The sequence below is a fragment of the Sitophilus oryzae genome, unplaced genomic scaffold (assembly GCF_002938485.1).
Source record: "Sitophilus oryzae breed Bouriz unplaced genomic scaffold, Soryzae_2.0 scaffold_469_pilon_pilon, whole genome shotgun sequence".
NCBI lineage: Eukaryota > Metazoa > Arthropoda > Insecta > Coleoptera > Curculionidae > Sitophilus > Sitophilus oryzae.
In genome coordinates, this window is record NW_022147050.1 from 747,568 (window position 1) to 774,880 (window position 27,313).

The 27,313-nt window shown below is 32.9% G+C and overlaps 1 protein-coding gene across 1 annotated transcript in view; it reads left to right on the forward strand.

Annotated features, from left to right (window-relative positions):
• LOC115886141 (phosphatidate phosphatase LPIN3) overlaps nt 1–27,313 on the forward strand; it is a gene marked incomplete in the record, with an annotated part of 96,516 nt that overhangs the window by 55,546 nt on the left and 13,657 nt on the right. The window contains 10 exon segments of the mRNA XM_030905212.1: nt 2,444–2,632; nt 2,681–2,907; nt 3,317–3,516; nt 14,979–15,242; nt 19,347–19,455; nt 19,582–19,852; nt 21,972–22,140; nt 22,286–22,407; nt 24,944–25,092; nt 25,174–25,413. Of these exon segments, the coding sequence (XP_030761072.1) occupies nt 2,444–2,632; nt 2,681–2,907; nt 3,317–3,516; nt 14,979–15,242; nt 19,347–19,455; nt 19,582–19,852; nt 21,972–22,140; nt 22,286–22,407; nt 24,944–25,092; nt 25,174–25,413 (1,940 nt within the window).

Here is a 27,313-nt window from a genome sequence, read left to right on the forward strand (position 1 = left end):
GCAGCGGCACCGGCTGTAATGCAAAAAAATTCTAGCTGTGAGCATCAATTAAAACGAAAATAATATTTGCTATCAGAGATGCAGAATTTTATAACTATTTAAAATATATTTAACCAACATCAACACATTTAAACTATATCTAATAACAATAGATAAATAGCAAACCAAGACATGAGATTTTGCTACAGGTGTTCTACGAGGTGTCTTCTGTTATGGACAGACGAGGCAGTTTTTGTACATTTCTCGCGGAATTCATTAACTCAGTGGGGATGAAAGATACCCTCTCATAACTGCTAAGTATTTCTCATTCTTGTCAAGATTATACGGAAGAATAAGGAATCTTTATTCTTCCGCAAATATATCCATAGGATTAGATCCATGGGTACTAAGTCAGGCGGCCTCGACGGCGAACGGCTGGGATCTTGGTTAGCTATTCAAATATTATTCTTGAAATTGGCTGCAAAAATTTGCTGATAAGTTCAGCGTTCAGAGGCGGTGCGTCGTCTTGCTGGAAAAATATGTTTTCGAGTTCCATTAAGGGCATATCATCAATAAGGGGTCCAAAGCCTACTAGTTAAAAGTTGCGAACTTTTAAAAATTCTGTATTTCGAAGGGGATTGTAACAAAATATCAAGTGTGCTATATTTTTGGAAAGGTAATTTTAAATTCTTTTCAGTTAATTAAAAATATAGAGGGGGTCCCAAATAAAAGATCAATTTTTCTGTTGATAACTCTTAAATTATTAATTTTAAAAAATTATACTTAAACCATTAAATTCTACGTAAGAAGGTGCTTTGGAAATGTTTTTATAGAAATACAAAATTTTCCATAGCAAAAAAGTTACAGCGATTTGTTAAAAATGCACATTTTTAAAAAACACCCCGTAACTCTAAAACGGTAACAGATATTGATGTGCGGTTTTCACCATCATGTTTTTGATGAAAATTGAGCTCCAGACACCGATATTAGTTTTCGTCCATCTCCTATAGAAAAGGGTGTTGCCATTTAAAAGCGTCGAATTTGACACACCCTGTACATTTTGTACATTTGTTGCTTAAAAAAAATCTAAAATGTCATTATTCCATAGCGATTCATTCATAAGCACCAGTTTTAGATTCAAATTATAAAAAAATATCTATTTTTATTCTTTATTTACTAGAAATCATAAACTATGGTAAAGACCCTCTGTTAATATTGGCTACTTTTTCAGCCTTTTTTATTTACTATATTTTGTTACATACCGGGCTGGCAACTGTTACTTTTGGGTCGGTATTTACATGTGTGGAAGTAAATCGCATAGGGATCTATTAAGTCGGAGTGAAAGAAATGCGACGGTGTGCTGTTGCTGCGTTGCCGATACGCCTTTCCCTATCAAGTAAAGTAAAATCACGATCGCAAACCGCTTATTTTTAAAAGACTTTTTTTTCGAAAAGATAACTAGATAAAATCATTAGATATGTTTCTGAGCATCTGAAATGGAACTATAAGGATATCGTTAGAGTGTCCATTTTTTCATAACGAGAAAACATCAGTAATTGCGATAATTTAAAAACTCTACTTTTTAACACGTAACACGCCATAACTTAAGAACCACTTTAGATATTGAAACTTTTTTTTATTTTTGAAGACCGGTATTGTCACATACTGTCTGTGAAGAAATGTTAAGAAAGTTTTTGAAAAAAACTACAATCAATTATTTTTATTAGACTTTGAGATATCGATTTTTGATTTCAGAGTTCTAATAGCGCGACCACTGTCGAACACCAATTCAATTCCACTTATTTTTACCAAAAATGCAAGTGTTTCTAACTTGCACTTAAAATTTTTCAAGCTATAGGGAAAATTACAACGACTCGTTAATAAATAAACAAAGAACCACGATATGTAATTAAATCGTGAAGCTGAACGCATGATGTATACCTTTCCCTAGAACTTTAAGTACTGACAGAAGTACTGATTGGGTCGACCACATGATACAAGGACGGTTAGATATGATATTACGTATGTAGTGGGCGGAGCTTAACAGAAAATTACTATCCGGGTGACGTCATGCGCGCGGAGAACAGATTTGCGATCTTATCTAGGTCGATCAGTCGACTGCGACAAATCTGCTATATCCCCTACCACGTCTCTTAGCAATGCGCACAGTTTCCCGGTTTATTACGTACGTTTGGCAACGTGTTTACTGTTCTCTCTTTGTTCAGTACATTATAAACGCATTATTCTCTTCTTACATACGGAAATCTCGACCCAAGACTAACCTTTGCCAGCCCTTAGTATTATATTTACAGTGTACCAATTTAAAAAAAGTTACAGTAACAGCGATTTATAAATCACAATCGCAGTTTTGCTCATCTCTAGTTTTCAACTTGTTTAAATATTATATTGCTACTCTAGAACCATTTAATATTGCAATTTTTGATTGTAATTATATTTATTTTAGATTGGACTGGGTAACATAGATGGAGTCTCAGCCGAAGACGTAACGTTATCCTTAACAACAGCCTCGAGACGAAGCGACGAGGAAGACCTAAGTCGCAGCCAAAATGACGTTTCGGAAACCATTTTCAAAATGGACAGTCTCGACGAACCAGTCAGTAAAATCGAGAATGAAAAGCAGCAAGACGCTGTTGTAAGTATTTATTTTGTATAAATTTATATAATTTATAATGTTTTTAAGGCAGCCGATAAAGTTCCTATAAAAACACCGGAAGATCCACCGAGTGACAGCAAAAATAGCAAAAAGAAGCGGAAAAAAATGCGCAAGAAAAATTCAACGCGGAAGTCTCTCAGTAACAATTTTTTAACCAGCCCAACATCTGAAACGGCCGAGAAAACTAATGGATCTACCACTGATAGAAGCTCATTGGACAGTAATTGTTCTGAGCCAGAACTCAAAGATTTATCGTAAGTTGTAGAATGTAGAATGTATGGAATTGGTTGTCGTTGTTAACTGAGTTTACAATTCTTCTCCATTGCGTTCTATTGTGCGCTGCTTCCTCCCACTGATTCTACCTGCTTATCCCCTTTAAGTTTCCCAACCCATTAAGTTACCAACCCATCTTAAGCGGGATTTAGTAATCATGACTTCAGCGCTCTCGCAGCTAGCTTTTTTTAGGTCCGATACTTTTGAGACATGGTGGTGTCATTTGATTATTAAAGGTCGTCTAAGGTGTCTCTGTTGCAATGCGTTCGTGTGCCGGCGGTACGACACCCAGGTTTCGCTTCCATATTGTGGAAGCGAATGGGGATTATGATTACTAATATTTAATGTAAACAGTCAAAAATAAAAAATAACATATTTACTCTATTTCAGAATCAAGGTGGAAAAGATTGAAAAAGATCCAGTACCAACACAAAGCGATGCTACCAATATAAAAATGGTAGAGGCAGATTTTCATTTCTTTAGCGACACTGAGCTAACTTCCGGCATCGCCGAATCTCGTTCTAGCTCGCCAACCAACATCGAATCTGTACAGTCGGATTCAGAAATTGAGATGAAATTGCGTATAAAAGGTCAGTCTAATAACTAATTTGGTAGTAAATATACTTATGAATTGTTAGTAATGATCTCAACCTAAATAAAACAAAATATTTGTATTAATAATAACACTTACTGAATTTTATATCTTAAAAATTGATTAATTAACTTTAATCTTATTTTTTTTAAACCAGTACATTTTGATATTATCTCTTTGCAGTATTAAAATTAGTAGTGGGAACTATCGAATGAATACTATCGAAACATTCGATAGTTGCAATTCATTCGAATAATTCGATAGTTAGTAAGAAAACATTCGTTGAAAACTATTCGAATAAAAATTATCGAATAGATCCGTCATCTGCCTTGAAATATTGTATTCTAGTAATTCGGCAGCAAAAATCATTCATTTATAAAATTCATTCATTTATGAAATTCATTTATTCGGTCAGGATCGATTATAATAAAATATTAACTGAATTTTAGTTGTCGCCCGGCGACGTAGGTTTCTTTCCGAGAAACCCGACAGCGGTCGGTGGCAATGCTATGAAAGAAGCCGGCATCTTTGATTTTTTGCCGAGTCAGATATAGATAAGGACACATTATTTTTTTATTGAGGTGCTAGTATTTACACAGAAAATACATTATGAAGGGCGCTGTTGCCATATTTTGGTATTAGTTGATATTAGCAAAGAATATTATTGTTTGGCTTTAGTTAGTTAGGGATAGTATGTCTATATATTCTGCATTCTTTTTTATTAATATTCTGTTGTTACACTGCAGTAATACTTGTTATTTTGGATGTAGGAAAATGATTTTTAATGTTTTTAAGCAAAGACTTGTTTAATAAATAATAATAAGAGTAATAATTTGTTATACCAGTTATATGTATAAATAAGTGTTATTTCATTGTAATTAAATACTGAATGCCTATTTTACATTATGTCACATATAAAAGCGAACTGCACGGTTCAAAGCAGACTTTTCACTCTCTGTACTTTGTCGAGAACGTTTGTAACAATAAAATCGTTTTTTAAAAAACAACTCTGTTAATTCAGACCTCAAAACTGGCGCAGTCGGTAGGATTTCGTGTATTCCCTTTTCGAGTGTGTCACATGCAGTGGTAAATCGGGAAGTGCGGTTTCAACCCTTAAACGCGAAATTCGAACAAAAACTTTGTGAAGTGAAGGACAGGATAGTGCAATCGATCCGGATTAGCTGTCTAAACCTGAACGAGCAAAGAAAGTTGTCGCAGAAAAACCACCCCGACGAAGAAAGCAGAGAGCGGAGTCAGGAAAAGGACAGGAAAGACTTCAAAGAAGTAAGTGCCTTCCTTTTGCCCTTTTGGTATACCTCTGTTTAAGGAAATCAGTAGGAGGATAGTTATAGGACCAGTCTATCGAAGACATTAGATTAAGAAAAACAAAAACCAAAAGTAAAAAAGAATTCTTACTAGGGTAAAGTAACAAAGAAAGAAGTTACCTAATTACTACATTTTTTATTAAGTAAAATAATTAAAAATAAATATAAAATAAAATAAAATTTACGCTCATAGATCGTAAATAAAAAACTAGCACGTTCATGAGTGTAGACGAGTTAGCGGACAGATCATCAAATTTAACAGTAAAACTTAATACAGAAATAAATAAAATGAATGCGAGAACAAGTGCTTCAGAAAATGAAAATATGCGAACTGTAAATTGGGATATTTTTAAGTCAAAAGTACAAAATATTAAGCCCTTTGACGGAAACAGTAATACATTAAATACTTTTATATTTAAATGCGAATCACTTTTACTAAAATATGCTACCGTACCAGACGAGGATTTTAAACAGCATGTTTTTGAGTGCGTACAGTCCAAATTAGTGGGAAAAGCCGAAATAATGATAGGAAACAGATTGGAATTAGACAATTGGTCAAAATTAAAAGCCGCTTTAATACAATGTTTCTCAGATAGACGTGATTTAGATTGCTTAATCCAAGAATTGACGAGAACGCGACCGTTTAAAAACGAACATCTCTTAAGTTTTGGCAGCAGATTACAACTCTTAAAAAGTAACGTAATTCAAAGAATCAGTAACGATACGTGCCTAGCGCCTCTAGAGAAAACGTGTCAGATAAGCCACTATGATAAGACCGCGTTAAATACATTTATTGCAGGTTGCAGCGGAACTTTAAGAAACAATCTTTACATTAAAAAACCGACATCCTTAGAAGATGCAATGGCGTGCGTAAATGAATTTGAAAATTTTGAAATGCTCTATGGCAGTTCTAACGAACAAAACAAGGTGTACAAAACACAAAATTTCCATCAAAAGCCAGCACAACAAAATTTCCAAAATCAAAATAATTTTTCTAACACAACAAATTTTCCACACAACAATTCTAACTATCAAAATAATAATAGACAACAATTTAATAATCAAAATCAATTTAATCACCCAAATCAATACAATCAATTCAATCAAAATGTACCTAATACAAATTTTAACCAAAAACAACCTTGGCCTTGTCAACCAATTAATATTACTCCAAGAGAAATGCCTCCAAGACGATATCCAACAAATAGAGAAGTCTTTGGACCACCTATAAATGTCTTTAAGCCAAAGCCCATTCCACCACACCAACAATCAAAACCAGAGCCTATGTCTACAACTTCAGCAAACCCATCTTTTGCTTCGAAGAAAAGGGATAGTCAAATCCAATCATATCAGAATAGACAGTATCCAATACCTTTCCAAGCAACTGGACCACCAGATTTCACCTTCCAAGAATTATTTACTAATGATTACAACGAAGATATGAATAATTATGCGTACCAAGACACAACAAATACGCATCCCTATGAACAAAACTATAATTATACCGATTATAACAATTATGACGAATACGAAAACCAATATTCTGAAGAATACCCTGTTCATAGTTTGGAAGAAGAATTTCAACAGGAACCCGAATACGAGAAAGTTGTTGAGGAACAAAAATCCTGCACAAGAGGAAATTTTCGGAAACCCAGCCAGAAAGAAGGAAAAACATGATAGAAATAAACATCTGTTCAAGTAACGCTCTTCCGTATGTAGAAATAAAACATCCTAAGTTAAAATTATTAATCGATACCGGAAGCTCGCGCTCTATTTTAAAACCATCTATTGTAGAAAACTTTTTCCCGAACTGTATCTATCAAACAACCAATATAATCAAAACAGCTATTGGTCAAAAATCAACAAAATATCAAGCTGACCTCTCATTCCCGGAATTTGGAAGAATCATAAATTAAATTTATTTTATTTGATTTCCACGATTATTTCGATGGAGTTATAGGTTTAAAAGACTTAATAAATATGAACTTAAATATCGATTTAACTAATAAAAGATTAATAAACAATTTTGTCGAAATACCGTTCAAATATCGCCAACCGGAAGAAGCCAAAATTTTCTTTTTCTATAAACCCTCACGAAAAACCAATAAAAAAAGGTCCAGTTAATATTTTTCAAGGAGAAATTATAACTCGACCAGAAGAAGAGTTCAATTACAATATCAAATACAAAAAGGCAAACAAAATCAAGCAGCCGATGCGTTATCAAGAATACCAATAAATAATCAAAGAGTTAAACGCCTTAGAGACAGAATCAATCGATAATAACCCAGGAGATATTGACGAAGTAATCGAAGAATTAATAAAAAATAGAGAAAGTTTACCTGATATAGAAGAAAAAGAATTAGAAGAAATATTAGGAATAAAACCTAAACAAAAATAATTATCCACTCAGATATACAAATAAGACCACCAAATCCCTATAAAGAAAAAGAATCAACTGATCTAGAAACACGTCATACCTCTCTAGAAGAACCAATAATAGGTCTCCCTATTTCAGAACGTTCATTAAACACTTATAAAAATCAGTAATATTCACCTACGGAGAGATCGATAATATAAAATGTAGACTTTGAACAAATATTCAAAATACTCGAATATATGTAACTATATCACAACGCCGATCAACAGAAACTTTGTAAAATTTCTCAAAAGAATTTATTGACCCCAAACAAACCTATGCTATGTATTTTAAAGATCAATTAATAGCTAGAAATTTTATTATTACTTTACAAAAATTATTTAAAAATACTGCATTTAATTTTATTCAGTGTAGTAAATTTCTAAACGATATCGAAACATTAAACGAGCAAAAAGAAAAAACTTGAAATGTACCACGACAAAAAAAACTTGTCATCGCGGTATCAATGAAATGAAAAACGCTTTAACATCAAAATTTTACTGGCCAAAAATGAGCGAAGATATTGAAAACTACGTAAACAATTGTGAGACTTGTCAGAAAAAATAAATGCGATCCCGAAGTCCACCCATCGTAAAATTTAATTTAACACCTACAACATCGAAACCTTTCGAACAAATCCATATTGATACATTTAAAATATCAAATGAGAGCTTTTTTCATAGTATAGATGCTTTTCTAGATATGGACAAGCATATCATTTAAACGCTTTTAACAGGTCCTACGATAATCGAAAATCTGCCACACTTTTATAACCCATCACGGTTTACCTTTGAAAATAACAACCGATTAATGGAACCGAGTTCAAAAACAAGGAAGTAGAAGATTTTGTAAAACTCTGCCAAAATTGAGATACACTATACAACACCGAAAAATAGTACATCAAACTCACCTGTAGAGATTTCACTCATCTCTAATCGAACATTATAGATGTCTAAAAGTGATCATCCAAATCTTAGTCCCAAGTCAATTAATAAAACGATCTATATTAGGATATAATAATTCAATTCATGGCGTAACAAACATACACCTTTTGAAATAATTAAAGGGCATATAAATAACACTGACCCATTCGATTTAAGAAAATGACGAAATAATAGTATCAAATTATATACAAAAACATAAAGAACAAGCTGAAGATCTTTATAGAAATATTCAAAGTATAAACGCAAGAACCAAGGAATTAATTATAACAAAAAGAAATGAGAAAAGACAAAGATCCACCTGAATTCCTTAAATCAGATGTAGTTTATATAAAACGAAAGCTAGAGGAAAAGATCAACCCTAAATTCTAAAAGGCAACAATCGAAAAAAGAAGATCAAATTAAATTAATAACAAATAAAGGAACATATCATAAAAGCCTAGCTAGAAAAACCTAAGGTAAAGAAAAATCAAATTTTCAGGAAAACAATGATGAAGAAGATCCAGATCCTGCTGATATTCCTGGTACTTCACGCTTGAAAGACAATTCTGTCACAGGACATCGAACTTAAAACTATAAAAAACCCTATTTTGCCTATGCAACTAGGAACCTCTAAGTTAGTTTATTCTAAGCACACATTTTTACATTATATAGATATAAACCCTATTATTAATCAATTAATTAATATAGAACAATGCTTTTCGCTTATTAAAAATCATGTAAATAAAGAAAACGTTACTAACCATATGTCATATTATGGATTATCAGAAAGTACTTTATTAAGAACGCAATTCTTGATCGATTCAACACAAAATAAATTAAAGAATCTTTATCCGCACATTAGGACAAAGCGTGGATTAGTAAATATTGTAGGAAAAACCTCTAAATGGCTTTTCGGTACACTAGATTCTGAAGACGGACAAAAATATCAAAATGCTATAAATAAGCTAGAACAAAATCAAAAAGGCTTAATAAACGAAGCTAATTTACAAATTTCCTTATCGAAAAACTTAATAAATAATTATAATAAAACAATTGTTTCTCTAACTACAAATCAGCAAAAATTAGAAAAAAGTCTGAAACTATTCCAACAAACAGTTGATAAAACTATATCAAATCTAAATGCATACTTGAATTTTCAAGGCATTGTTTCGCAACTTAATCTAGACTGCCAGAGTCTGATTACTTTTCTCGATAATCTCGAAGACGCGATTATGTTTGCAAAGTTGAACGCCTTACATAACGTTATCATATCAAGCTACGAGTTAAATGAACTATTAAATTACTTAAGAAAAATTTATAAAAATAACGAAGTTCCAAATTTTAAAAATATATTAACCTATTATCAGTTATTGGGTACACAGGTAACATTTTCTGAAAATAAATTAATTTTCGCTATACACGTTCCTATAATTAGATCTAAGGAATACACCTTTTACCACCTATACCCAATTATCCTAAATCAAAATATTTTCATTCCCAAATACCCATTCCTGGCACAAGAAGACCAGTCATACCAATTTGAGGAAGAAGCATGTCCATTCCTGGAAGAAAAATACTTCTGTCAAGAAAACTTCCATGCACGAGACGAATGCACTATCCAACTACTGTCGGAAACTTCAACTGTTCAACGATCCACATCGACATAAAAGAATCCGTCATTGAACAAATCACACAAAAAGAAGTTCTACTCTTGCCAGCCAAAGAAGAACGAATATATGCACAATGCAGAATCAATCAATACATCAATGTTAAGAAACCAACTTTAATAAATATTCCATCCGAATGCCAAGTGACCATCGATTCAAGAACATATAGAAACGATGTTCAACTAAGAGAAGGAAAACCTTTAATCCTGCCTGAGGTACAACTAGAAAATCTTGAAAAACCAAAGTCCAAATTCGAATATATTGCTCCGAAGCTATCGAAAATCAACTTCGACGATATATACGAGATAAAAGAAAAATTCAATGAACTATCACCGATCAAAGAAGACGAAGAAAGAACCTATCAACCAGTCATCTTCGATATTGCGATTATTTTCATTTGTCTAATAATTGCAATATACCTAGTGTTCAGAAAATACCCACAACTCAAGAAGTACTTTCCATGTTTAAAGAAGAAAGAAGAACAGCATGTTCCAGTCCCACAGAAGAGGACCCCCGAAAATAACTCCGTTATTTTCTTGTCTTAACAGGGGAGGAGTTATATGTATAAATAAGTGTTATTTCATTGTAATTAAATACTGAATGCCTATTTTACATTATGTCACATATAAAAGCGAACTGCACGGTTCAAAGCAGACTTTTCACTCTCTGTACTTTGTCGAGAACGTTTGTAACAATAAAATCGTTTTTTAAAAAACAACTCTGTTAATTCAGACCTCAAAACTTACCTATTAACAACAAAATTTAAAATCATTTAATATAAGTATTTTTTTTAAGTAGTAGCAAAATATAAACAACAAATTAGATGTTAAAATTATTTATATTAGATCCTATTTAAAAATAATATAGTCTCTAAATTTTTTGTGTGTGGCAACGTTGGTTTATTATATAATAATAATTACAGAACTAATTTGTTATATTAACAGCAAATTTTAAAATCATGAAATATAAACATTTATTAATTTTCTAAGCATGCAGTGTAATGGAAGGAAAATATAAATAAAAATTAGAAATCAAAATTATTTATATTAGGTGCTTTATATTACTATTTAAAATTATATTTACTTTTACTGGCATTTACTTTAAAAAATAAAAGAAATATTTTTCGCAAAAAAACTACATGTAAGAGAATTAGCATAAACAAAATACAAACATCGTTAACTTTTTTTTAAATTGGCACGTGTAAAACTTTCATTTTAATTTTTTTCACCCCATAGTTTTGAGTTCGATAACCATTTATTTCACCACATTACTTAAATATGATTATTAAGTTCAACTAATTCATATTATTGAAACATCTAAAATACAAAATATGTATTTTAAAATTAATTATAAGTTCATCTCATCTCTCTTAAAAAATGCTACTCAAAATTTCCCATTAGAAATAGACCATATACCATATAAAATTAAATAATTGAAAGATCGGACTACGGAAAACCACACAAATTTTCAGGAAAAATTTGACCACCTGTACATGCACACAATCGTCAATAAATAAAATTAAAAAATAACTACTATTTTAGTATTTTAACTATTTTAATAAACGCAAAAATAGCACAGTATTTATACGGCGAAGTTATAAAAATTTGGAAGAACTAATAATGCACTGACGCATACAAAAATCAAACGAATACTAAATTTCATTTATCAAAAGCATTCGATAGTCGTGGCTCAACGATAACCATTTAGTCGCACGGCGAGGTTGTCACATATGCTTTAGTATACAAATGAATGAACGATTTTATTTGAATAAAACCATTCGATAGTCTAATTCATTCGATAGTTTCCATCGCTAATTAAAATCTATTATTTACCTATCGAATATTAACTATAAACTGTGCTCTGGGTCTACAGTTAATTTTCCCTCGAATTTTCCTCCAGTGAACTTGCATATATTTGACATATTTGGACACAAATAATAGCCTATAATATGGCCAGAGTTTGACAAGCCTCGAACATCTTAAGTCGAGTTCATTATTTGAATTTAAACCAATAAACTGGTTAAAAACAACAAGAGACTACGCCATGACGGATTTATACAGGGTGGTCCGAACTGTATTCCGGAAACTTCGGCAGTATATTCTGCAGATAAAAATAAGTAAAAAAGTTTGTATGAATGTATGTCCTAAAATGCTTAGTTTTCGGAGATACAGGGTGTAAGATTTTTTATTTCGATTTTTCAAATAATTTCTATAAGTAACGTCAATATTTGGATGAAAATTGGTGTCTGGGAGTTTTGACATGAAATTTGATTTTGATGTCAATATGACTCCCTACTAGTAGAGGCGCCATCTACATATTTTTTTAACTGGGTTGAAGAGTAATAACTTTTCGTCTGTACCCGTATAAAACTACTGAGTAAAAAATATACATTTACGACGTTTTTACGTGAAAAAGGTCTCTTGGTAAAAACCGCTACGAGTAATGGTTTTCGAGATATTTGATATTTGGAATAGAAATTATTAATACCTGTCATCATTGACATAAATTAAACATGTTGACTAAATAATTATTAGACTCAAATCATAAATTTGAAATGTTTTTGTGCCAAATGTTCAACAGAAACTGTTTTATCGTCATTTTTTGCAGAAAAATTTATGATTAATTTAAAAAAAATAAAAATTTCCCAAATTTATTATTTTAGTGAAATAACTATCTACTCAACGTGCTTATTTTTCATCAATAATGACATGTATGTACTATTTCCATTCTAAATATCTTAAGAACGGTTGCGAACGTTGAACGTAGCGATTTTTACCAAGAGATATTTTTTACGTAAAAAATCACAGAGATGTATATTTTTTCGCTCGGTAGTTTTATACAGGTACGGACAAAAAGTTATTACGCTCCAAAACAGTTAAAACACACGTAGTTGGCGCCCTTTACTAGTAGGAGTCATATTGACATCAAAATCAAATTTCTCATATCGAAAAACTTCCAGACACCAATTTTCATCCAAATATTGACGTTATTTCAGAAATTTAGAAAAAATCGAAATAAATATGGAACTTCTACACCGTGTATCTCTGAAACTAAGCATTTTAGGACATTCATTTATACGAACTTTTTTACTTATTTTTATCTGCAGAATATACTGCCGAAGTTTCCGGAATACAGTTCGGACCACCCTGTATATAAACTCATATATAGTTAAATTAAAAAATATCGTCATCTGCCTTTTTTTCTGTCATCGTCTGTCGAAATCTTACCTGTGTAATAAAACAGAATTGGGATAACTGAGAGGTTTGCTCTTTCAATAGATTTTGACAAATATTTAGTTCGATAACACTGGGGAACAATTTGAAAAATAATTTCTGTTGAGTTCGATATTTAAGCTGTTTTCTAAGTAAATTAACATGCTAATTCCAAAACTGTATATCGTTTTTTTCTATCACGTCAAGTTTTTTCCCTACAGTTGTTGTGCATGCCACTATGCTTCGCAGGATTGAATACGAATCACAGAAGTCACTTCTGCTCTCCTACCGGCGCTTACGGCGAACCTTCTTCAACTTGGGGCGTGAGTGACGTTGCGTCATCCAAAACTAGTTCAGAAGTGTCTAGCCCCAGCAAGGAACTATTAAGCTTGACCAATCAGGTTGGTTAGCGTGGTTATTTGGGGGGTGTTAATTCATTTATGTTTGTCAAATACTCTAACGTGATTGGTCGGGCTTAATAGTTGCCCGCTGGGGCTAGACACAAGTAACTAGTTCGGTCAGTTACGCACTGGTTACGCAGGAGATGCTAAAGTACGCGGGTGTGTGTCGCTGTCATATAGTGAAGTAAAAGTCCAAAGTGGAGTCTATGTTTTTCTCTTTACATAAGATAAACCGTGTTTAGATTTTATTTGTACACAAACTACAGATTTTCGTTATGTCTGCCTCTGGTAGTTCTCGTCGTAAGTGTCTAAGCAGCCCTGTCAAATTGTTGAACAACTCTTGGAGAGCTTTAAGAAGCTTGGTTGCAACATGGGCATTAAAGTGCATTTTTTACATAGCCATCTTGCTAACTTCCCAGAAAATCTTGGTGCTGTTAGTGATGAACAAGGCGAGCGATTTCACCAAGATCTGAAGGTTATGGAGGTGCGATATCAAGGCAGATGGGATGTCAGTATGATGGCTGACTACTGTTGGGGCATCAAGCGGGAATACCCACAAATTGAACACTCCAGGAAAAGCTATAAGCGGAAATTTTTACCATAATATCCTTTTTTATTGTATAAACACAATTTAACTTTTAATATATTAACCTCTGTATGAATAAAATATTCTAATCTATTTCGTCAGATCTTACCTTATTTCTCTGTGTATGTGCACTTTTAAGGTAAAAGGAGGGGTATGCTATAACTTAAAAACTTGACGTAATAGAGAAAAACTGTGAATATTTTTGAATTCAGAGACCAAAAATTAGTCAAAAACAGGTCACAGATCCAAGTCAACAAAATTGCTGTTCCCCAGTGTAATCGGTATATTTGTTTTTTTTTGTTCCACTCATCAGTCTACTCAGGTGTTGCTATTAGTATCTTAATGTCACCTATTACCTACATATTTTTCTTCATTTTTAATTTAATATAATTGTTTTACACTTTTTTAAATGTTTTGCTGCGGTCGGTGTAGTTTTACTATATTTTGATTTAAATTATATGTAGGTGTTCTTTATTAGTTTATATTTTAATATTTTTTTTTATTTGAGTTCTACTAATAAAATGGATAAATTTCTATGTCTAATTTGTATTCTTCTAATCTCATCTTTAATTCAGCAATTAATATAAACGATAGCATGGCCTTTAAAGGTTCGTTTTGTGATTGTTTCATATTTTTTTTTTTTCATGTTTCTCATTTTTAGACTTTTTATGGGTTAAATATGAGGCATACTGACTTTTTTAGGGGTACTTTTGGTATATTTTTACTTTTGAAATAGTTTCGTTACCACCAAATGCCTTTTATAGAAGAAATACTTTTGTATTTAAATGGTTGTAACTAAGAAAAAACTAAACGTTTTGAAAAATGTCTAATTTTTACACCACTTGACTCTATTTTAATCATTTTAAATCGCTTTGTATTATCTCTTCAGTTTAAAAAATTGATTTTGTTTATATCCTACTTTATTTTCAGAGCAATCGAACGAACCTGCCAAAAGTTGGGAATGGGGCGGATTCCCCAACGTAACTCCTACCACCTCTCCTACCAGCGAGGTACCAACCAAAGAAGAACAAAAATCCATGCTGAGCAACATGTTTTCGTTTATGAAATCAAAGCACAACGCTCAATCGCGTTACGAGGAAGGCGGAGTGTATTTGTCTGAGATTACTTCTGGCGGGATCGACCAGGAAGTGGCTGAGATCTATTTCAGTCAGACCAAGGCGAAAAATGTGGAAGGTAGAGTATTATGTGACTATTTTTATGCTTGGTTTTTTGTGCAGTTTTTGTTTGCATCAAAATATTTGAATTTTTGAGTAAAAAATTAAGGAAGGAGACCTTACTGAGAGAAGGAGGAACGAACAAACATATAGTTTATACCAAATGAACTTTTAGTCACGTGATTAAGCTTGACCGGCACAGCGTTGCCCACTTTTACATATTTTCTGTTAATCAAAATATTTTAGGAAACAAAAATAAATTAATTATAAATCCAAAACAGTTATTGTTTACATCAATAAAACTCACCTCCTTAACAGAACTTAAAGGACATAAAGGGCCATTACTACCGCTTTCCCCTTCAAAATATTCTAATAAGATTGCGATAAGTTTTTTGCAACGGCTATTAAGCTATCTTGTGCACTTCGCACTAAAAGAGGTTCTAAAAAGAACAGTGTTCGACTGCTGACAAACAGAACAGGCAAGAAAATATTATTTATTAATATACACTAGAGCTGTAAGAATTTTGTTCATTTCATATATATTCGAGCGGGCCGAAAAACGCTCTATACCATCTTTTGACGGGAGATGCACTAATATCTCACCGACACTTTACGACATCGTCTGTTGATATAGAGGAAGTTTTGCTTGCCGTATCGGTGAGAACCAGCTCCTGACCAGCCCACCTGATGAAGGGTAGGTGAAGGTTTCTCTACTTTCGAATTTTTGAAATTAGAAAAAAATACACAGCTAAAGGCAAGAAAATATTATTTATTAATATACACTAGAGCTGTAAGAATTTTGTTCACTAAAAGTTTATTTGGTATCGCTTATATATAGGGATTTCATTCTATAGCACTTTTTCATTAGAGAATTTGTAAAAAAAATATTTATTAGTTCTATGAACGATGTTCATATACACAAGTTCAATTACTTAGTTTATTCGTTTTTTAGTACAAAAAGCGTTTGTTTAATGTATCTGTCATTACTTTTTAATAATAATGAAACATATTATTTGGGAACTTCAAGGAATGCAATAGTAGCAGACTAAGTGGATCGACGAGTAGCGACAGAAACCGTCGTCGGCTCTTTTGATCTGGTGGGACCAAATCTTTTTTTCTCTCTCTTTTGACGTGTTTGACAGATAGACTACCTATTTAACTGCTCAACTTATGAAGTGATACTATAAACATGGTATACACTGCTCGCAATTTGAAGTGGAATTAATTATAAAGTTTTATACATATTTTTTTGTTTTGTTTAATCCTTATTTCTAAATTTAATTGTATAAAATATCTTACAGCTAATAAATAATTAAAAAATGATTCGTTGCCTGAGGCATACTTGAAATAGAGTATATAGAGATATTTGATAAATGGCAACAGTGGCAACTTCGCTTCTTCATATGACAGATAGACTACTTATTTCGCGCAACCGCAAAGAAAATTGATAACCGGACTGTCGCTACTCGTCGGTTTACTTACTCTGATAGTAGTTTGAGCTGATTTTTCTAATATTAGATATCACGATTAGTAGTTGCTTTTTAAACGCTATAATGTTGAATAGCTTAACAATTAAATTTTTAAGTCGGCCTTTTAATACCACTTAGAAAAAGCGGTGTCAATGACGGCTAGGGAATGGCAGTCGATAATAATTTTGGCGAGGTCAATCTGTAGACGCGATTTACTAAAAATTGACAATAATACTGTCAAATATTAACACTATAGACACATAAATCTATTTCCAAAAATTTTTTTTTTCTCGAATTTTAAACTACACGATTTAAAAATAATTTTAGTCAATACATATAAAAATATTACAACTTTCCTAAGTATACGTCCAAGTGCACCGGCAGGTCTTATTGCTTTGTGAACCTGCTTCATTGAAGCAGGTAGTGACATTAACAACCGCTGGCAGGAAGCGGGAATGTCATTTAGCATCATGGAGCTATCCCGTGAGGATCTATTATGTCTTTTTTTAGCTAATACAAATGTTCATATTAAACTGATACAAAAAAGTACTACTAGCGTTCATGAAATTAATCAGTCTCGTTTTGAATTTGGTAAATATCATACGTTATATTCACAACTCTCAGCTCACCGTCAAATTTTACGAATATTTCTACATGGAAAAAAACGTTCAAGTATATTTCACTAGTAATACCACTAGTGATTACTACTATTTTTAGAAAATTATCCCTCGTCTTCGATTCGGGATAATTTTCAAAGTATTCATGAGCTCGAAAAAATATCCGGATTTAATTTGACCTCGTGTGGTATTCGGTAAGAAAATTCCACACCAAATTATGTTTGAAAATCAAATAATTAAAATGTATTTTTTGATTTTTTAGCCACGACTTGATTATTTAGCTACTTTAGCAACTAAGTGACACCCAAACCTAAAAACTATTTCAGTTTTGAAGCTGTCAAGCGGCACGACTTAAAAAAAATGTTTCGCTTCGGTCAAGAAAGCAAAGAAAATATTCGCCAGGAGATTAAGCAGTTGACACCCGGGAATACTAGGAAATCGAAGTCAACCGTATTTTTATGTTTAATATTACATTCTTTGATTTTTTTATTTACTCTGGGCTACTACAAGTGGTAGAAAATAAAAATTTTATTAGTTCTATAGATACATACATGAACAGATTTGGTTTGTCTTGTCACCAATAGATTCTTAGCCTATAAACTGTTGATTTCTATTGATTGTAGTAGCTCAAAAGTGCCACTTTAGGACCTAAAATATTATATTCTTTCATTTTATAGTTACTTGGGCTTACTACAAGTGGTAGAAAATCATAATTTAAAAGGTTTTTCGAAACGCTGCATGAACAGATTTACAGCGCGTCACAGTTTTGGCAGCAATTTGGACCTTTAAATTGTTGATTTCTACTCGTTGTAGTTGCAGGAAAATACCATCTCAAGACACAACACAATATATTCTTTAATTTAACATAAGTTTTGAGTAACTACAAATTGCTTTTTTGCATTTTTATTAACTTTTCATAAACGCTTTATTGGTATGGAATTCATAACCAGCGCGCAGCGTCAGCAAGCGCCAATCATAAAAGGCTGTTATCGTATTTTGACAGTTCAAAATATAAGAAAAACTCGCGTTTTGTTGTAATATAGAATACTGTGCAGCTTGAAGAATCAACAAAATTCTTTGTTTTACAGATGAATCGGTTTGAAAATCATACTACATGCAAAATATGCGTGAAATTGTCTGATTTAATGATCAATCATAGTGCGATGACTTATTTACCCGCATTAATAAAGGATTGTGGCTCCTACTTGAAGAAAGAACATTTGTTTCGAATTGTTCACGAATATTTGCATCTAAACTACTCAAAATTCAAAGTACTAAATGGAAAAAAGTGAATAAAATAGTGTCTAAATATTATATACAGGTTGTTAACTGGAGAGTTACTTATAGGGGAACAGAATGGCAACACTGCCTATTGAGAACGCATGCACTTATGGGGTTTTCTGCCGACTCGTCCCGTCGCGTCGTCTATCGACGAGCGGGCCAAGGTTGCCATATTTCAACCATAAAGCTCTTGCCGCGAGTAATATACAAATTAACAACCTGTATATTTCATTAGACATAGACATTTAATTCAGTCCATTCCAAGTCCAAGGAGGTGTCTAAAGAATATAGAAAACATCTCAGCTTTGTAATTGAAATGTATCAAAATTATCATGTAAACAAATAAAAACCAGACTCTCAAAAAGATATTCTGTCATTATAAACGTCAAAAAATTTCCATTATAATTCGCTGTTGTGTCTACAAGGAAAAAATTTTCACTAAAATTTATCCGTTGTCATGGTGATTTGTCAAAAAACACGTTTTGATTGGTTGAAAATTACAGGTGTGACCTCGGCAAAATTATCATCGATTATCATTCCCCAGCCTTCTTCGACGCCGTTTTTTTTCTCGATCGTATGGTACTTATCTAATGTATCATTTAATTTTTGTACAAACATTTAGTTCATATTTGTGCTTGATTTTCTTTTCTTTGTAATAACTAACAGCAGCGTAGCATTTTGGATGACCCACATTTAGCGCTTAATTTATGTTTTGCCTTATTGTATTAAGTGTTACTGTTACATGTAAAAATTTAGATATCGACATGGATTGTGAATCAGGCAATGGACCGTCGTTGACCCAAAGTCCAAACAGTGCAGAAGGCTGCAAGAGCATCGACTCTGATTTCGATGAACAAACTAAAATGTAAGTATGTATAATTATTGTTTAAACAGAATTGTCAATAAAAATCTATCAAAGAATGCAAATAAATCTATTTTGACTTAGCCATACTTAGAGAAAAGAATTGAAATGATCCTAAATCATTTTTAGGGTACAAACTTATTCTCAAGACGTAGCTCTCTCACTTTGCGGCTGGGACCCACTACTGACCCAGGACCGTTTCAACGAACACTTGATCTCATTTACCGACTTCTGCAACAACCCATCTCTGTTAGACAGTCCGAAATTAGTAGCCAAAATTAACAATAAATATTACAGTTGGAAAGTGGCAGCGCCGATGCTTATCACTATTATTTGTTTCGGCAGACCGTTAGTTCAGTCCTGCGTGGACGATTTGTGCAACACTTTTATGCCCCTTCAGGTAAAACAATTTTTTCAAGAATCTTTTTCAATTTTATTTTAACTTCCTTTATTCTTATAGTTACAGTAATTTCAATAAATGAAAATTAATGCTAGGAGTTTTATATGTAAAAAAGGTGCTCTTCGTTTAGTTCGAAACAGTGAACGGTTTTCAAGCTTTCATTTAGCTTTAGCGAATTCAGGAGATTAATTAATTTATTTTTTTTTCCATTTTATCATTTTGCTTCATCTTTTCGAACTAAACGAAGAGCACCTGTTTTATGTAAAAAAAGTTCTAGCTTTTTATATCATTTGTTGAAATTACTGTGTCTATAAGGATAAAAGAAGTACCACCAGGAGTACTCTCTGTCTTATGGAAAGTACCCTTTCAGGGCTGTTACGGAATTTTTCATAATCGCCATTAAATAGTTTGGCATTAAAATGTGTATAAGAGTATAAGATTTCAGAAAAAAACGGTTTACCAATTTTCTTAAAAATAAACAAAATACACACATGGCCAAAATTATTGCATATATCGTTCAAAAATATATGGAAAGGAATTTAAAGAATCTTTTTTTATACACAGATCTGTAATAAATATTTTTTTATTAAAATGGATATGGTAAACAATGTTTATCGTTCAGACCCAATATTATTACAAATTCTTGCACATTTCGATTTGTGGTCTTTTGGGTTTCAGAAGAAATGTGACCATTGTTTTGGCCTTAAAATGCCTAGAAACATTATTTCACAGTTTAATAGAGTCAGAATAGTAACACTGTCTCAACAGGGCTACCGGCAAGTTGCAATAGTTGAAATTGTAGGAGTTAACCAAAGCGATGTTTCGCGAATATTAAAAAAAATTCAGGGAGACAAACGAGGTTACAGACCGGCCTGGAAGAGGTAGAAAGAGAGTTACTACTGCTGTGCAAGACCGTCAAATATCCCTAATTGCACGACGCAATCCCCTGTTTTTTAGTACTGCTATTAAAAATGAGTTAGCTCGCCTTGAAGGAGTAAATGTTTCAAGAAAGACCATAGCAAGAACACTCCATGACATTTAAGGAGGCCTCTACTTGTTCCCAAGCTTAAATTACAGCACAAAATTACGCGACTACAATGGGCTGAGGAGATGAGAGCAAATGGACCCAATTGGAATTTCGTCATGTTTAGTGATGAAACAAGAATAGGCCTAGTGTCAGACTCGCGACGAACTTTGGTCTGGAGAGCATCTGGAAGACGAGCACGCTTGAATGCAGCTCAACCCCGTGTCCCGTTTCAAGGGGGAAGTATTATGGTATGGGCAGGTATAATCCACGGAGCTCGAACTCCTCTTGTTTTTATTGATGGCACAATGACAGGTGCCTCATATCTTAGAGACGTTTTAGAGCTTATTGTGCGTCTATTTCGAGGGGCAGTGAGGGATGAATTTGTTTACATGGACGATAATGCTCCTCCCCATCGCACTTTAGCGATTCGCGAATTTTGTGAGGAAGAGGGTATAAGGAAAACTGTGGTGGCCACCGATGTCTCCAGATATGAATGTGATCGAGCATGCTTGGGACATGCTAAAACGCCATATTGCCAAAAGAAATGATCCCCCCGTAGCTTAAATGAATTGAATTGCTGCGCGCGAAACATGGGGAGCCATTCCTCAACGTCTTCTGGACAACTTAATTGAAAGCATGCCACGTCGTCTCACAGCTTGCATTGAGGCTCGATGAGGCAATACAGACTATTAGTTGTGAGAAATAATTAAAATTGTTTTCAATATTTCCAGTTTAAAATGAAATTTGTTTTTGTTGATGTTAACTCATTATGAAATAAAATTATAATAACAGCCTAGTTGCACTTAGATTTTTAATTTTTTATTAGTTAGTCTTGTAGTAAGCCAATATGTCCAAAAATATAAAAAGAATCATATTAGGTCCGAAATAAAATAAAAATATCGTTATATGCAATAATTTTGGCCATGTGTGTGTATTATTTTTCTTTAACCTTCGAGGGCTCTAACTTCTTCAGGAAGCATTTTATAGCATATGTTCATAGGAACTTTTTGTTTTATTTTTATATGTAAAATTACCCACCAAAGTTAGATGCACTATTTTTTTACACCTTGTATATTAATACATAATCTATAGGACACGAAAGATAAACCTATTGAATCGCAAACGCACAAATCCTCTTGGTGGCATTGGAGAAGTAGGTCTTCCAGAGAAGCCACACCGGCTAAAGACGATCCTAAATTAAAGCTTCTAACTCCTGAAAAAACTGTCGAGGCTGTATTGGAACCTAAAACTGAATCGCCTGGTAAATATTTGTAAATTAATGTGTGTTTTAATTGTTAATATTTTGCTTGCTAGTACTTTCACTCAAATTTCATTTTTCTGTTATTTTATTCATTTTCTTAAGAATAAAATATATAGCCTGATTGATCAATTTTCTTCTTTTTTAGTTACAGAAAACACCAAAGAACTAGAAATAGAAGAGAAGAAAGAGGAACAAGAACGACCTGAATTAATTAAAGTTTCACCAGATAAATGTAGAAAAACTTTAAGACTGAGTTCTAAACAAATTGTAAGTGTAATATTATTTAACTTGCATGAGAAATGTCAGTCAAACAAAGAATTCTTGGCTGTATCGATCTATTAGATTTATATATCTTTAAATTCCCTATACTAAGGGCTGGCAAAGGTTAGTCTTGGGTCGAGATTTCCGTATGTAAGAAGAGTACAACGGGTTTATAATGTACCGAACAAAGAGAGAACAGTAAACACGCTGCCAAACGTATGAAATAAACTGAGAACTACGCACATTGCTAAGAGACGTGGAAGGGGACATAGCAGATTTGTGACGCAGTTGACCGGTCGACCCAATCAGTACCTCTGTCAGTACTAAAGTTCTAGGGAAGGGTGTACATCATGCGTTCAGCTTCACGGTTTAATTACGTCTCGTGATACTTTACTTGTTTATTTATTAACCAGTCGTAATTTTCCCTATAGCTTGAAAATTTTAAGTGCAAACTAGAAACACTTTTTTGGTAAAAATAAGTGGAATTGAGTTGGTTTTTGACAGTGGTCGCGTTATTAGAACTCTGAATTCAAAAATCGATACCTCGAAATCTATTAGAAATATTTGATTGTAGTTTTTTCAAAAACTTTCTTAATATGTCTGGTGTGTTTTCTTCGTAGACAGTATGTGACAATCTTTATCGATAAAAAAATTACACAATTGCTGAAAATTGCTATGCTCTAAAAGTAAATGGATGGGTTGTTTACAATTTGAATGGAAGAAAACAGCCTTATCGAATTTTTCTTATGTAAACATATTGTAAAAGATCCGATCTTCAAAATAAAAAAAAGTTTCAATATCTAAAGTGGTTCTTGAGTTATGGCGTGTTGTGTTAAAAAGTTGAGTTTTTAAATTATCGCGATTGCTGACGTTTCTCGTTATAAAAAAATGACAACCTAACAATATCCTTATTATAATTCCATTTCAGATGCTCAGAAACATGTCTAATGATTATATCTAGTTATCTTTTCGAAAAAAAAAGTCTTTTAAAAATAAGCGGTTTGCGATAGTGATTTTACTTTACTTGATAGGGAAAGGCGTATCGGCAACGCCGCAACAGCATACCGTCGCATTTCTCTCACTCCGACTTCATAAGATCATATGCGATTTACTTCCACACATGTAAATACCGACCCAACAGTAACAGTTGCCAGCACGGTATAGAATATGTTTATTTTTACTGGTTCAAACATTTTTAATAACATCTCAGTGTTGTCAAAATAAAAAAAAATGTTATGCATATCGAAAATCAATTCGGAAATATTAAAACATGTTGTTATTGTTTCCAAAACAAATAGTCATATTAGACAGTTAAAGCACGGCTAAAGACCTATAGGCTTGGTGCATAAATAAATACGGTAATCGCAAAACATTTTCCGATGCTCGTCATCAATCGTATCGAAATTGACACTAAAGCCTATAAACCTGACTAAATTAAATTTTCGCAAAAATGTTTAAATTGGTTATATAATTTAAGATACCGAGCAGCTCTTCATTTTACTTCATAGAGCCAAATGATTGTAACATATATTTTATTTAGATTACAGCTGCAAAAATTAGTTTAAAGCGATTTTTATTATCGCCATGTTGGTCACATTGCGCCGCGATCAGCAACGTTATCGTTTATTATTTGACAATTATCATTATGTCAGTCATTATTTTGTATAATATCGTGTTGTTGTTGAATCTTTGGGAGTTTTTTCATTTTTTTTGCCGATTCTTATAGTCTTTTTTTAAAAATTGCACTTTTCAGCACAAACAGTTCTTTTAAGAACTAAATTTTCGAGTTTTTGTATTGCATTTCTTGAAATTGTGTGTCGAAAATATTCCGAAGCATTAAACAGTCGAAGCAAAGAGCTTGTAGCTTTCCTGATAAACTATTTTGAATGAGAACGTAACAATAAACGTTCTTTATTACCCTTGACTGCAGTCAGAGAAGTAAGTTTAATTGGTAAGCACACTATACCACTTTCAAAGTTATTTCTACTTATTTTCATTTGTAACGAGTGCTGCCGCCTTAAATTTAAATATTTCTACTGTGAGTGTTAGTGATTACTGTTATTATTATTAATATATAAATTAATTACTATAATATTAATTATTAAATTAAAAATAAAACGTAAAAATCTTTAATAAATAATATAATAAATATATTGTATCCCAATTTTACATTAAGATTCATCTCATAAATCCATCACAATCTGGCAGCGCTGTCGTCGTCGTTTGTCACTCAAAGTTGATCACGTTCATCGGAAATTGATTGCGATTACTTTAGTTGTACAGGTTGTTAATTTGTTTATTACTCGCGGCAAGAGCTTTATGGTTGAAATATGGCAACCTCGGCCCGCTCGTCGATAGACGACGCGACGGGACGAGTCGGCAGAAAATCGACATGCATGCGTTCTCAATAGGCAGTGTTGCCATTCTGTTCCCCTATAAGTAACTGTCCAGTTAACAACCTGTATATGGCATGGAATAAATAGTTAGATATACGTAAATAGGTTTGTTATTAAAGCTATATGTCTTTTCCTTTTCTTTTAAGTCCTCGTTGAACCTAAGAGAGGGAATGAATGAAGTTGAATTTAGTGTAACGACTGCTTATCAAGGAACAACCAGATGCCAGTGTCATTTGTATAAATGGAAATGGGACGACAAAATCGTTATTTCAGATATAGATGGCACTATCACAAAGTAAGTATAAACAATTGCAGTAAAAATTGTTAAAATGGTCATGCATCAATATGTCTCTTCATAATTTTCTGTATTTTGTAGGTCAGATGTTTTGGGTCACATTTTGCCAATAGTCGGCAAAGACTGGGCTCAGTCGGGGGTAGCTCACCTCTTTAACAAAATCAAAGACAACGGATATAAACTTCTCTATTTGAGTGCCAGGGCAATTGGCCAAGCCAGGATTACGAGAGAATACCTAAAGTCCATTAAACAGGGTGATATGAGTATGCCAGACGGGCCCATTCTATTAAATCCTACATCATTAATAACCGCATTCCACAGGTAACAAGTTTATTTAAACCTTGATGTATACATTGTATGTTAGCACATTAAACCTACTTTGAATAAAAAGATGAAGGAAGGAGTATATTGGTATCAATGTATTCATGCATGGTAGGCGGAGGTAGGGCACTAGGATAGGGATCTTTGACACTTCTGTTTGACGATTCATTTGACACATTTGAATTTGATTTGAAATTATATGGATTTGTCAGTCTTTACTGAGCTTATTTCATGTTATTTATTCTACAACTGGTAGTTGTCTAGAGGTTGAATGAACAGTGACACTATTTCGATTTATCGAAAAAAAAACTGTAAAATAGTTAGCAGTGTAGCGTGCGATAAAATCGAAGGAAATGATGGAATAACGTTTCACTAGTATGCGACTATATACGATAGTAAAACGATCATTTATGAAATTTACTTAAAATTAACTAATTATATATTTTTTCTTGCGTTTTTGCTTTTATTTACTACTTGTCAAAGATTAGATGCCAAAGAATTTAGATACGTCAATTTGACTTACCTGCTTCAGTAGCGTATCGGATGTTTGTGTTAATAAATAATTATTATAACTTATCTATTTTTATTAGAAATATATATTTAATAACAATTTTAATAACCACCAAGATTTATCGACAACGTAAAACAAAACAACAAATTATTGAGTCTATGTCATATTTTTACACGTTTTGAATAAAATTACAACTGCACCGATAAACCGGAATTTAGGTCGGCCATTTTAGGTCCTCGTCGCTGTCGATCTAAGTTTTTTGATATGCCCCTTCCTTAATCTTTTTATTCAAAGGTATTGAATAAGAAATGAATAAAACAACTGGGTATTTATTACTTATTAAGGTATTTTTGGATATATTAGTTGACAAAATCTAACTGTATAGTTAGAATTAAATATGATTAATGAAAACCAAACCAAACCAGCCAAAATCGGTCACTAATAAACAGTTTATAGTGGTTTGACAATGGCTTTAATTTTTAATTTTGATCACAAGATTCATAGATGTATGGTGGTGCATTTCAGTTGATTTCAACAAATTCCGACCGCAGCGCACTCTACGGCAGAAATCAGAAAAATCTGTAAATAGTTCACGCCGCCGCGCCGCGCCGCCATGTCGATCACATAAAAATAATATTGAAATCGGGGTTTTGTCGTAAAAGAAATTATTATTATTTTTTAAGTATTTTAGTTTTTTTGTTAGTGCAGTTATTGAGACTATAAAACACACAGGTACGAGGTTTGTGTGATGTAAAGGGGCGTCCAGACCGGATGAGCAAGCAGGAGCGAGCAAGAATTCGGGTATTTTCTATGGGAACGCTTAACTGGTGTGGACGGCTCTGCGAGCGAGCGAATGATTGCTTGCTCGCGCTCGACGCTGTTCCACGCCGTGTCGGTACATCAAAGAAAATTCGCACTATTGCACGTTCGGTTTGGACGGAATTTTGTTTACCACGTTTGCGATCGAATATCAAAAATGGAATGGCCGAATGAAGTTTTAGAACTAATAGAGGAGTACAAAAATCGCCATGACCCGTAAGGTTATAGCTAGCCTTCCTCTAGGTGAAATTGCTTTTCGGTAATTGGTATCACTTTTTGTCATTTTTATGTCAATTAAATCTAATAAGGTATTAAAATCTGTAAGTGACATCCGATAAAAGTTCTTAAATTTTCCAGAATCTTCTGTTTCAACATCGTTTAGTAAATTGTTAAATGAGAAACTCGATTTTTAAAAAGAGTTATGTTCCACCATCTCCTCTGCAGTCGTTTTCTCTTTTGACGTTTCAACAATTTATAAAATACAATGAAAGACGCACGAGCAATAATTTTTTCCGACATTATGAACATGAAGTGCCACACACCGATCAACGCCGAACATACAAATAATCG